We start from the raw sequence: 13,468 nt of genomic DNA, 5'->3' as shown, positions 1-13,468 counted from the left end.
CGGGTAGACCTGCCAGCCCGTGGGAGCTGCGCATGCGTGACATGGACGTAGACGCTAAAGGTCTTGGGTCGGGTTTATTTTATACACATTTACCTACAAAATATACAGCGGTTAAAAATGTTGCAAGAGCGGGAGAAAGAATTACGGGAAAGATTAAATCAGAGTGTTTTTAATGTCTCAATTGACTTCTTAAAAAATATATATATATCAGTTAAGTCAATAGGCTCCCTTTAAGAGGCGATCTTGCTTGGAGTTAATGGGTTAGGGAACTTGCAACAGCTTTGCAGCCTTAGTCAATTAAAGGAGTTTGAAACAATTAAAAAGGCACCTTGAACACTTAAACTCTTAAAATTATTTACAGTGCTAACGATTCAGCAAGTTACACTTTATGCATATAACATGCACACCTTATTTTCAACACTTGAAATAACAAGTTCTGTTATTTTGTGGCACCGTTCATACTTACTTTGCCAAATAATTCGTATCCAAAGTTAGACATTTCCAAGACTACTTTCATATTCAGACTATCACAGCATAAAAATCCACTCGGTATCTTGGGGATTTAAGATACAGTACAATCTTACAATCAGAAAGATGCAAGCATATTTAAGACAATCTTTAAAACATTAAAATCTGATTAAAACAGCAGTCTTGTGAGCCAGATCTAACAACGAGCTATGTATGACCACAAGGAAAGTGGCTAGTGCACTATGTGTACGGTTTGACAAATGTGCTCCTCCAACTATTTGCGAAGTTCTTAAACAAAAAGACCAGTTTTCTCCAGCATGAGCAGTCTTTCTGCAAAAGTTTTAGCCAGTTCCAGAAGTAGTGACCAGGAAACAAGGACAGCTGTAATGAATAAGTGTGCTAAGAAAAAATCATGGGAATGGTAAGTGTTCCTTTCAATACTGTTGATGAGAACAATAAGAAAAATCCATACAGCAAATATTACTTTTTTTTTCCTCTGAACATTGGCATCAATCTGCTATTTACAATAGTTTACAAAGACACGTTACACAAATGAGGTTTGATCTTCAAGTTCAACTTCATAACCAATTAACATACATCACCGGTATGTTTTGTTCTAGCTGAAGTAAAAAAGTGACACTAATACTGAAAAAAAGAGGTAATCAGAAGTAGCAAGAGCACTGATCATATGATAACAAAGAATTTGGAGAAATATTCAAGAAAGCAATATTGCACACTTACACTCTCAATTGTATAAGACTTTTTGCTCCTAGGCAATGACAACCAGTCCTGTTTGGTTTTTGCTGTCATACTACCTTGAAAAAAAGGTCATTTTTGGTTTCCATGGCAGTGGAAAAAAATGAAGGAAGATGGCCTTTATTGAACATGAGGCCTAGGTTTCAAAATTAGTTTTCCAGTCTGCAAAACAGGAAAAGAAAATAATTAGTTAAAATTAATTAATTTTTAATTAAATTAATTAAAATTTAGTCTATCAATAGTACTTCATGTCCAATACCCCAGGCTAAGCTTAAAATGACCTATGGAATAATACTGAGTAATTTATTTTATTTTCCTATTCTATTTACAAATACATTCTTTTTTGTTAAGGTGTGTATGCACACCTCTATACATACACACACATACACCCACACACAGTGTTCACTAAAGGACTTGTGGACTTTTATTTTGTTTGTTTGTTTTTAATAAAAGGTTTAGGCAATGAGCTGCTAACACTTACATCATCACAGGACATATTATATTCTGCCAAAACAGTTCGACATCGGGCTGCTATACTGCATGGTTTGCGTCAAGGAAAACAGCTAACACTTGTGCACACTTTAAGTCAAAACAGAAAAAGCAACATTAACATAGGCTTCAATAGCAGCAGCAACTACAACACTTAACCTGACAAAGATGATCGAAGGATACATTGATGGTGCCACCACTCTTTTATGTATTCCAGCGAAGAACAAGCCTATTAGGGTAATACAGCTAATTGTGAAAAATGGATGGTTCCAAAGTGATGTGAAAAATGACACCTAGGAAAGAAGTCAGATTAGTCCTAGGATGCACTTTCTGAAACATACAGAGAGTTTGTGTCTAGTCACTTAATTCAAAGCATATATTGCTCTTAGTCATTTTCATGCACTTGGGAACAACTCCTTAGAGAGGCAGTCTAGCAGGAGCATTTTGCCAAGCAGTGTCCCAATACATATTTCATAACTGAAAATATTGTCCTGCTTTCATAGAAATGAAAACCGTCAATGAAATACTGTTTAAGAATCAGATCAGTTTAGGCCTCTACAATTAACACTTAAAGTTACTATATCCCTATGTCAATTTGACAATATCTGCATTGTGTGGCTTTGTAGATAAAATCGAGGCTCTAAGAGAGGAAAAAAAAAAAAAAAAAGACTGCACAGTGATATGTGCAATTAATTTGCCTGTGTCACTCTTCATTTAGACTTCATTATTCACAATCATTTCATACAAAAGAGACCTTTATAAGCTACCTATGAGTAGTTGTACAGTGCTGTTGTCCTATGAATTTGCCCCAGAAATCAGGAGAACTGCTGCTGCCTTATGGTTTTGATTACACTTGAGGTACTGTCTACATGGCTGTACCCCTGCCACATTAAGTACCCAGGTACAAAACTCATCTTTAGTCTTGAAATTTTGAAGACATTTTAACACTTGTCTACAGCACCTGACTTACTGTACAAATGCATATAATTCTACTGCAGCATCAATTTATGAAACAAATCACATTCAGGATGAGCATGATCTTTACCTTTTGTGTCTCAGGATCTATTAACCAGTTCCAAGCACCAGTTGCTGTGCAGACTGATACCACTATCAGAATCACTGATAAAGAAAAGAATGAAAGTCATAAGCAGCACAACTCACAGCAAAAAGCATTTGTGTTTCATTAGAAATATAAAGAGTTTATTTTTGTCCATAAGAAGGAGGAACAACCTCTACTAAAAATGAAAACAGGCCATAAAAACTTTACTGTTTTAAACCATAAAGGTGGTTCTGTACAAGTTTTCTGGATAGGACAAGTAGGTACGTTATATCAAGTAAAACCATCCCGATGCTTCAAAGAAATGAAGGCATGGTTTTGTTTTGTTTTCTCTAACTAGTGAATAACTTCCAGGGTTACAGAAAGAAAATTTAGCATCAAGTTAAACACTCTCAGTATAATTAAAGTCAAAAGCAACTCTTAAGCATGAATTACAAAATTACCAAAGCAGGCAGTTAGTTATGTAAACAAATTGACTTAATACTAGCCATGCAAACTAGTTATTTCAACACTGGTAATATTGTACATTTGTATAACAAGTTATAGATACAAACTGTATATTTGAACACTTCTAACATGCCAGTTTTCAGTACTTTTCTTTTTACAGATATCTGGCATGGCAACTGGCAATTTTGGAAACAATTTTGGAAGCAATCTTAGTACCTAAAGCAGGTACTACATAAGTTGAGTCTTTATAGATACCCGCTTTCCTCAAAGTTGTTCTGAAGCAAGATTTTATACATAAATGTAAAGAGACAAAGAGACCCTATTTATTTCTTAGAATGTGAAACTTACTTCTCCAACGCCCTGTAGCTGGTTGCAAACATGCAATGTATTCGGTAAGTCTTCTTTCAAAAGCTTTCAGATCTGAGAATGTACATAAAGCATGATTAGATCTTTGTACTTTCAGTCAAACTTCAGTGCAAAAGTTGCAAGGAATTCACTCCCTCTCTTACGCACATCCATCTTAGGCAGAGAAAAACAGCTTAGTGATCAAATGACATTTGAAGAAACTTCACACAAATCTAACTAAAGACAGTAACCATGAAGTTACACTAAATGCAACAAACATTCCCATCAACAGAAGGAAAGAATATACACAGCAATGGAATCACAGTACTTTATACCTCAATTGTTCTTTAAGAATACCTAGACATGGATTTATAGTAGATTAAACAAGCCCTCCACAAAAGGGAACATGTCACTTTCCAGTGTTATGTACATCTGGAAGCTATTAAAGGTCTATTATTTATATCGATGGGGGAAAGAAAAAAAAAAAAAAAACTCTCTCATGTCTACTCTCTGTTCAAGGGGTTTTTGGAGCAGTGTGGCCTTGACAACTTTGCCATTTATCAGGAACCTGGAACGCCACATGCTATTAAAAATAACAAAAAGAAACAAAACAAACAACACCACACAACAAACATTAGGCCAAAGTTCTTCAACTTTTTTTTTCCCTTCAAAGAAATCTCTGTGTAGTTTCTTTCTTTTCCTCCTATCGACATCGTTTAAGACCTTCCCATTTCAATTGCTGCTAATGCTGAGTGGCACTTCAAGTTCACAGCCCTCATTTGTTTAAAACCTCAGCCAACCACACGTGTGCCTAGAAAGAGCCGTTTCCCCTGCATTAGCTACAAACTCCTGTTTAACAAGGTTAATATTTGTCAATATTCCCGTGAAAGCCTGAAGTTTTGCCCAGAGGTGAGTTTTTATCCCAAATACACAAACAGCCTTCAGCTCCAGCACTCTCAGGAGCGTTTCTCCCAACCCGTAGTTCCTGCCAAGGTATTTAAAGGTCCCTCACGGAGCGGCTGGGGAGGAGGGCCAAGGAAACGAGCCCCTCACGGGGTATCTTTGCCCCTAAGAAGCTTGCCGCTGGGGAGGGGGTCACAGCAGCGCCCCGGGGAACCGCGCAAAAAGAGCGAGCACCTCCCGCCCAAGCAACCCAAACCCCCTGGGCTCCCGCGCGCCGCGGCCTCAGCTGACAGCGCGGCCCGCGACGCTGCGGGGACGAGACCGAGGTCCCGCTTGCTGCTCCCTGCTACCCCCGGCCGCGCTCATCCCTGGCCGCGCTCGCCCCCGGCCGCGCTCACCCTCGGCCTGCTCCAGAGAGTTCATGGCGGGCGCGGGGCGGGCGGCACCGAGCGCCGCCTGCGCCGCCCTCACTGCCGCGCTCCCTCCCCTCACGGCCCTGCCCGCGCTGCGCTCCGCCCATGCACCGCCCCCCACCCCACAACAACGCGACTTCCCACTGGGCGGCCAGAGCGGCCCCAGGCCCCTCCCCAGAAAGCGCGGTGCTGATTGGCTGTGATGGGGAAGGGCGGGGCGAAGGCGGGCACTCCGCTATTAGACGGCGGTGGCCGCGGCGCAGACGGTGTTGGCAGCGCGCCGCGCGCGCCGCCTCAGTGTGTGGCGGGCGGGGGGGGGGAAGCTCCGTGTCCGCCCCGGGTCCCGCGCGGCGGGGGGCGCGGGAGGGAGGCCCTGAGGCGCCTGATCTGGGCTGGGGGCCGCCCTGGGCGCTGAAGCAGCAGCTCCGTGTCTCTAAGGAAAGGGCAGAGCCGCCAGTCGTGCGGTAGTGTCCGGGCGCCTTTCTCTTATTTGTTGTAAAAAAAGCTCTGGCTGGGGCAGGAGCTTAAAAAAACCTTCATTGGTGTCTCTTGGGCACAAATGCATTGCCAAAAGCGGTAAGTTTTCTCTCCAGAAAGGCGGTTTTGTCTCCATCTGCTGGCAGAAAGTCATATCGCTACCTTAGAGCAGCGGGTGTCAGAGGAGCCCCCGCCGTGTTGCGCGGGAGCCGCCGCGCCGGGCCCGTCCGCTCCTGAGTTTCTCTTCTGTTCGCACTGAGCTTCATTAAGAGCTCTGCGCTTCGTTGACAGAGCAGGGAAGGGAGCTGCTGGTGGCCGAGGGCTTGTAGGCTGGGCTGGGGATTGTAGGCGGCCTCTGCAGCTTTAAACCAGAGTGAGGATGCCCTCAAGCAGTGAAACCTGCTCCTTGTGCTGCTCCTGGTCAGGGTTCCTTACCTGCTACAGGTGTGACCCATCCAGTTGAGAGACTTGTCCACGCTGCTGGCTGTTGACTTCTTGTCTTGGCAAGCACTTTGGAAAGTGGTGAAACAGCCTGAGATTCAGAAAACTTGTAATGACTTTGCAACGAGAGCTAGGAATACAGGGTCCTGAAAGAGTGCTTAGCTTCAGGATAAGGCTATGCGTTCTCTCTTGCTGTTAAGAATCCAAGAGATGTAGGGTATAAGTGTCTCGGTGTTCCTGTTACTTGGCTTATGGAACTTGGTTTATATGTAGGTTTTGTTGAATCAAATTTTAAAGCCCCATTTTCAAGCAACTTTATCAAGTTCTAGCATTCTAAAACAGTTTTAAGAACGTCTCCTGGCTTGGGGAAAAAAACGATACTGTTTTATTTTCCTGGAAATTAAAATGTCAGCATGGGTCAGAACTACAGGGTGTCAAGTTCAAAACCTCTAGTCAACAAAAGGTAATGTAAATTACACCATGAACCTGTTACATTTTAAGCTTTCCCATGGATGTTTGTTATGAAAATGATTTATAATCACTTGCTCTTAATTGTTTTCAAGTTTTATTGTGAGAAAGTGAATCTCCTTGCAAATCTTTCAATATAAAGACTACAAGGAAGATAAATTGTGATCAAGTTATTCCAAGTTAAAGACTTGCAGTGATTTATTTGGGAAGCTCTCTGCAGCCTGGGGTCCTGACCATTGATACTTTGTAGAATTAAAACTTAAAAATAAAGATATTAAAAGTTATTGCTTAGTGACGACCCATGGAAGGTAGCATAATATTCTTCTTGCCTTTGAACCCTGTTTATTAGAATTTTGCTTAGTAGCGGTATAAAAATGAGCAGAATCACTTCTGCTGATACTGAGGTTTTTCAGCTGTGTGGGAAGGCTGAGAACATCAGTGCTGATTTGCTCACTCTTGGTAATGATGATGGAAGCAATCAGCACTAGCAGAATAGCTGAGTCTGAGAGAAGATTAGAGTGCCATAGATGCTCTTCTCCTCACTATAACTCTACTCTTACAGATGGTAGAATCTTAAATTTCTGAGAACCAGCTAGGTACTACTTTAAAAAAATGGAGTACAGTGTGTCAAAGTTGTGCTTTGCACCAGGGTATTTATACTTCCAGGAGATTGTTCATCTGCAAGTTTCCTTTTGATTCCTTATCTTGCTTCTGAAGAGTTAATTATTTGCAAACTATTTTTTTCAAGCTTTGAAAACTTGTGGCATGTAAATGCTGAACCAATATCAGGAAAAAGGTCTAAAAGCAATGAGCTCTTTGCAATGAGCTAGTTGACCTATATTTGGTTGTAATTCCTTTATTGATTATACTATAGAATTACTTTTACTGTTCAAAAGGCTTTTTTTTTTTTTCCTCCAAAGTAGCTTTTACTCTGCTCTGTAGGACACCAGTGACTGGAAACTAGTTAAGGTAAATCAGACAAGTCCAAGTAATTGCCATCATGCTATCATATGACTTGAATAGATTCTTTCTCAGGAATAGTCTATCTGTTAGTAATCCCTGATACTCTTATTGACTACACCAGTGAAGCCTTAAAATAACTACCTAAGCGAAAATACTTAGAATGTTTGGATTGCTTTATAATGCAGAATTGGTTGGAAAAAACATACTTTGTCAGCCTAGAATGATATCTCAAGTATCTTTGAGGTACAAGGGACATACCTTCTGGGGCTTACATCTTTGCTATCTATTTCTGATTCTCACAGCTGTACTTCAAGCATAATGTGAGCATCTGTTAGCAACATCTGCTATCAGAAATAATTTGGATGGGTCACTTGTTTCTTGGTTTCCTTGCATTTCCAGCCTTCTCCTGCTCGTTTTCCTCTACACAATCCCTCCCTCCTGGGGCAGTGTGTTACCTCAGAGATTCTGAGTTAGCATGTAAAGTTATTATAAATGCAGTCTCTTTAAAATCATTAATAGTTTAAAAGTCATTAATTTTTATAAATTAGTTTTATTGTAGTAACTAGACATCAAATGTGAAGATTATTCTAACTATTATTTAATGATAGGAGGGTAATATACTTTATATTCCTTTTCACGAAGACTTTGGAAACCCCAAATCATATCAAGAATCTCCTTTTTTCTTTTATCTCATTGTTCCCTGAAAAGTGTTATCTGAATAGCTTTTTTTGGTAGACATCAATATTCAAGACTTCTGGTTCTGACTGTTAAAGATATTGGTCATATTTTTTTCCTACTGTCCAAATTTTGTCCTTAACTTAGGTTATCACTACTCTAAAAGAAAACTAAGGCTATATTTGTTTTTGTCAAAGCATGTGTGTTAAATCATTTCCCTGGGCACTGTTTCTTGTCAAAGAACAAATTTAATATGTATAACTTTACGTCTTAATGTCAGGCTAAGATGCACATTTTAAGTAAGGTAAATACTGTAATCTAAAAATTATACTTAATTTGGAAAAACATTAACTTTGTCAGTAAATAGATGATCACTATGGTCAAGATAAGTTACTTTCAGTCCTGTGGGATGCAGATTCTAACAAATGAGGTTTCTAATTAAAACTCTTTACTCGGGGGGGAAAGATATGAATCAAAAGCTTTAGAAGAATCTTGGGACACCTTAAGGCAAGCATTTAGCTTCCCATTGGTGCTGCTGTTACTATGCAATGCAAACTTTGACAGTGACTAATGCAATGTGGTTTTTTAGACTTTCTACAGTGATGGGAGGAGGTGGCCAAACTGCATTGTATGCCTTGCTGCCTTCCTTAAGGTAGGCAAAAACCCTAGAAACAAATCTGATTGCTTCAAATCTCTGTAGAGTTTAACAAGAGTGAAGGAGAAATAGTACATTGCTTTGTGTTTGCTTGACAAGTCTCAAATAAATTTGAAAATCCATTAATGTGCTTATTTAATAATGTGCTTTACTGAAGTATGACACTTTGGATTATTTTTTAGGAACTTTTCTGATAAAGAAGAATCTGAGGTTAAGCATATGTTATCTTTAGTGTAAATCCTTACAAATCATACTGCAAGAGTCACTTTTCTCAAGATGGTTATTTCAGAAGATGTTGAAGATCTGAAGGGGTAAGCAGGAGCTTGTAACATAAATACAAACTTTGTTGAATGTGTTAAAACTTGAAAATATTTTAATGCTGCAACAGAAACCTACATTAACTTGTTGTAATGTTCATCTGGGCATGTGAAATTTGATACTAAAAATGCATTAGAAAAGTCTTGTCCCTTAAAGCTCTGATTTTCAGGGATTGAATTCCAAGGCATTTAGTTTTCTGTTAAAGGTAACCTGGTTATTGAGGTTACCTAAAGTGTGTGGAAACAAGCGTAGAAATTGACTCCAGTTATATAGGAAACACTGCCCAGGCTACTCACTGAAAATTATTTTCTGTTTAATTTTTATTTTAAGTTGTACTTCTAAATTAGTTTGTGGAAAGTCCCTTTAGAATTTTTATCCCTACCTCTAACTGAGATCAAGGTGAGTAATATTTCAATGAAAAGGATTAAACGATGTAGTCCTTCAAGAATGTTTGTAGTTATAGTGGCCATCAGGATGATAGTAATGATTTTTTTAAAAAAAATGAAGCACTAGTGAGCTATTTAAAGGAAAAAATGAAAGCAAAGCACAGCTTGATAGGTATATCATTGTACTGAGTATAAAACTAACTTGCATTTGACCCAATTTTAACAGGTCAACCTTTTATTTGCAACTTGATCTCTCACCTTCAATAAAAGCATTTTTCTTTCGGCTTCACATCTTTAAGTGGGTTCACTTGGATCAAGCTGTCACTCAAAATTTAACTTTGAATGTAACAATAGCTATATGAAATGGATTACTTGACCATTTTTTCTGACTGTAGCAATCTAAATCTATGAATATACAGTTATCAGTTAATGCTGATTGGTTTCCAATGTGTAGAATGGAAATATAGGGATATAGAAAGGGTTATATAAAACTTAATTTCATTTAACTGTATGTTTACAAAAGATTTTGCAAGTGCTTACAGACTGAAGCTCAAGAATAGTGTAATTTGTTTTTTTGTTTTTTTAATCTCTGCATCTCTGAAATTGAGCTTGTATTTAAGTAGTGTCAAGACTATGGATTATAAACTTTTTGAAGATTGGATTGTATCTTACCCTTTTCTAATAGAAAGAGTCTCTAGATGTTTCTTTAATACAAATAAGAATAATTTAAAAATCTATAGATGAGCAGGAAAATTTCTATTGCCTAAGTGTTCAATTAAACTAAGTTCAAATGCTGCAAATCCTTTTAGGTACCAAGCTAGGAAGTGCTATGTGTATTGTGGTGGGGGAATTATTTTATTTCTTGGAAATACCTAACCAGACTAATGCCTTAAAGCAGTCTTTTGTAAAAGAAAGACATTCCTAAAAATCTTGCAAAGGAATTTTGAAAAAATAAACTAACTGATTCTATTGAATAGAAAGGGTATTGTACAGATGGGCTGAGTTATTCCACGGAATAACTCCTAAGTTATTCCATAGCAGCTCAGTAGATGTTTTCAGTAATTACATCTTGTATGGCTTGTGGTTAAGTGATGAAGAAATGTGCCTTGAGTTTAGGGAGATCCTGCTTTCCTATTTTGCTTCATATAGCTTGTCCTACAGCAGAGGAAGCTGCTTCCCAATTTAACATCAATTTTCTGAGCAAAGAATTGGTCTGGTTTTCATAGTCTTTCTAAAAATACACTTCCTTCTTGTTCTCTCTCTGTTTTGCAGAATTTCTAAGATGGTAAGATCTCCTGCTCTTGGAATTCAAGTATCTTAAAATATATATCCTTTAGTCATTTTCCTGAGTACCTAAAGATGTCTTATGAGGTATGTTGGGATATTCTTTTGCCAAAGTATTTTTTGAAGTGAAACTAGTATTTAGTATCTCTTCCAATAATAAATAGTCTAGCTTTGACCAAGTCTTTAGATTTTTGTAAGTCAGAGGGAAGGCTTCCTGAAGAAGGAAAGGACTTATATTCTTAGAGAATATGAGGATGGCTAAAATATTTAAAATTTGGTGTCAAAACACTATGCCAGGCATGTGTGTTTAACAGTTCTAGAAAACCACAGAACAGATTTGAAAAGACTTATTTGTCCAGTCATTATTTTTAGCAAGACGATCCAAGTATGCCTTATTTCTGCATGAAGTCCAAAAACCTTGTGTTTTATCTCTAGAAGATACATTCGGAGTCTTGTGCTGAAGAATAAAAAGGACATATCAATTTCTATTTCCCTTTAACCTCAAATATATTGCTTCTATGTGCAACTTGAACATTTTTGAATGATGAAAAAATACTAAATACAAAGTGGAAAAATGAGCAGATTCTTGCCTCAACTCTCTATTGTCTATTAATACTTTCAGATCTGCTGTTACTGTGGAGTTTGTACCTCTCCATATTGTTCTCAGTAGAGTTCTAAAAGGTGACTTAATCAAGGTGTCAGTAACACTCTTAATTACATTGTTTAGTGTCTATACTCAAACCATGTGGACTGTTGCGCTCAATTTTTGTTGTCCTTTCTGTCTTTGCATTTTTCCAAAAACTATCTACTCCAACAAAATTACACTGGTATTAGTATGTTAGTATGATGAAATGGAATCAAATATTAACATGAATTTCTATAGCTAGTATATTCCATTCAGAAAACGACTCCTGAAACATGATCAAACATCAATGAATGTTTCCTACTATACTTTGATAAATATTACAGAAAATTTCTGTGTGGCTTAAAACAGATCTTGATTATTTCCTTACACTGAGAAAGTTCAGCTGATTAAGCGATGTGCTGCGATCTTTACACCTTGCAAAACAGGACGTAATGCTTGTGACGTCCAGCACATACGGGCAGGGATGACAGCACAGCAACAACGCTGACAGTTTTTATTTGTAAATAACCAGCCTTTTTTCTTTAAGGCAATACACATTAGTCAGGCCATGAGTTGGAAGGTTGTGGCTTTGTGTTGGAAATGAGAGCCCTTAGTTGGACTTGGCTTGTGCACGTGCTCCAAGAAGTTGAAGGTGGTGGTTATCCATTTCCTGTGCTTGCTCCTCCATCAAATGTAGCACTTGCCTCTTGCACTGCAGTCATGTTTTATGTATCTGTCAAAGGTAAGTTTAGCCTCATTTAGATATGTCACTTAAAATAGTTTCCTTTCAAAACTGCATTTTAAGCATCTTTGAATTCATTAAAATATTAAGCATTCATTCCACTTGATAACAAAATTTGACCTAGTTGAGAGCTTTGAAATATTCACTGAATTTCCAATTTGTAGTATGTGAAGTCATTAAACATTGTCCTGAATGGCTTCTTCCTTAATGGTATGAAGTACAGCAGCAGAAGCTGTCAGGGAAAGTGATGGTAGGAAATTATATATAATCTATTGAAAAATACTTCCTTGCACTGCATCTGTATGTATGAATTAAAGTAAAATCTGCCTTAGACTTTGAACTCTAATTTGAATTTAAATTTATTTTTAATATCTTTTTACATATCAGGATCACAATAGTAAAGCTTCTCAATGTAAAATAGCTCCAGGTAAAAATATTCTGAATTTAAGAAAAAATATCCAAATATTTCATTTAGGTATTCCTAGAAGCCGGTGTGGAACTAGGAATATTTCGAAGTTAACCCAAGATCATGGATGACTTGTGATGTTTTGACAGAGCTGGAGGGAGGAATTAACTGACATATAAATTAGAAGTTGCTAAATGACACCAACCTCTGCAAATTACAGGCTGTGTTGACACTGAACTGAAGGCTTTAGAAGTGCCATTAAGTTATACATAGGCCTAAGATATATATATAGACACACTTTTTTGTTAAATTAGGGAAAGTACTTGTTTTGGGAGGAGTTGAACTCAAGTGACTGCATGAAGACCAGGAAAGATGTGATTGAAGGTATTCATGTTTTCCTCAATGCACAGCTTTAAATGTCTTTTAAATTTGATATAAACAAATTTGGGTATATTTCAAGTAAATAGCGTGCAAATAAATGATAGGCAGTATGGATCAAAATGCCAATATATATGTTAATGAGCATGTGCTTTTATCCTGAAATAGGATGCTTCCTAGGAATGGATGCTTTATAAAGACATATTCCCAAGCTCCCTAATAGGCAACTGCTCTCAAGTCTCAGTTGCAAGTTAATATTGTTGGCTGTCTGCTAAAACTGTGTTAAGTTTTACTAACACTGTATGCATGTAAATACAATCTAGTGATACTAGTTTGAGTTCCATCATCAAATGGTTTATATGCTTTATTCACAAAGTTTAAAGTTCAGCAGGTCATTTTTCAAGAGAAAATGACCCCAGTTGTACTCAGAAATTAGTCTTGGGAGATCTGTGATGTTTTGGTTATAGAAGTATCTTATGGAATGGCTTCAAGCTCCTTATGCTGAAGGGATAATGAGATTCTTACTAGCTACTGCCTGTTACTGTCTTAACAATTCTTCATTGCTGCTCTTTTTTGTTCTTTTAGCCTATGCCTTGGTGAACAAACTGATCCTTTGACTGGAGTTGGTAATGATGTATCAAGCAAACATGAGGCCAAGTTCAAGCGCAGCCATCTATTCTTCAAGTAAATATCTACCACCTCTTCCAACACAAAGCACAAATGGTCTTGGCCAGTCAGCTGTGTTCAGGTTAAAGTTGCATTCTTGGGTGAT

The 13,468-nt window shown here is 38.0% G+C and overlaps 1 protein-coding gene across 2 annotated transcripts; it reads right to left on the bottom strand.

Moving 5' to 3' along the window:
• Positions 1-58: 58 nt before the first annotated feature.
• Positions 59-4,945, bottom strand: CNEP1R1 (CTD nuclear envelope phosphatase 1 regulatory subunit 1). 2 transcript variants are annotated; one of them, XM_088530854.1, is made up of 6 exons: positions 4,864-4,945; positions 3,566-3,637; positions 2,759-2,832; positions 1,897-2,006; positions 1,706-1,760; positions 59-1,386 (listed from the first exon to the last, which is right to left on the bottom strand). In XM_088530854.1, exons 1-6 carry the CDS (start codon positions 4,886-4,888, stop codon positions 1,345-1,347), a joined length of 378 nt encoding a protein of 125 aa, XP_088386980.1. In that variant the 5' UTR covers positions 4,889-4,945; the 3' UTR covers positions 59-1,344. The 2 variants fall into 2 exon arrangements, with proteins under 2 accessions (XP_088386980.1, XP_088386981.1); XM_088530855.1 differs by lacking the exon at positions 1,706-1,760 and having other exon boundaries at positions 1,248-1,386; positions 1,873-2,006.
• Between the last annotated feature and the right edge of the window lie 8,523 nt (positions 4,946-13,468).

Source organism: Tinamus guttatus, unplaced genomic scaffold (genome assembly GCF_059628265.1).
Source record: "Tinamus guttatus ecotype Peru unplaced genomic scaffold, ASM5962826v1 Tinamus_guttatus_pri_ptg000389l, whole genome shotgun sequence".
NCBI classification, from domain to species: Eukaryota; Metazoa; Chordata; class Aves; order Tinamiformes; family Tinamidae; genus Tinamus; species Tinamus guttatus.
Note: the sequence above shows the minus strand (reverse complement) of the source record. Positions and strands in the feature narration are given on the sequence as shown.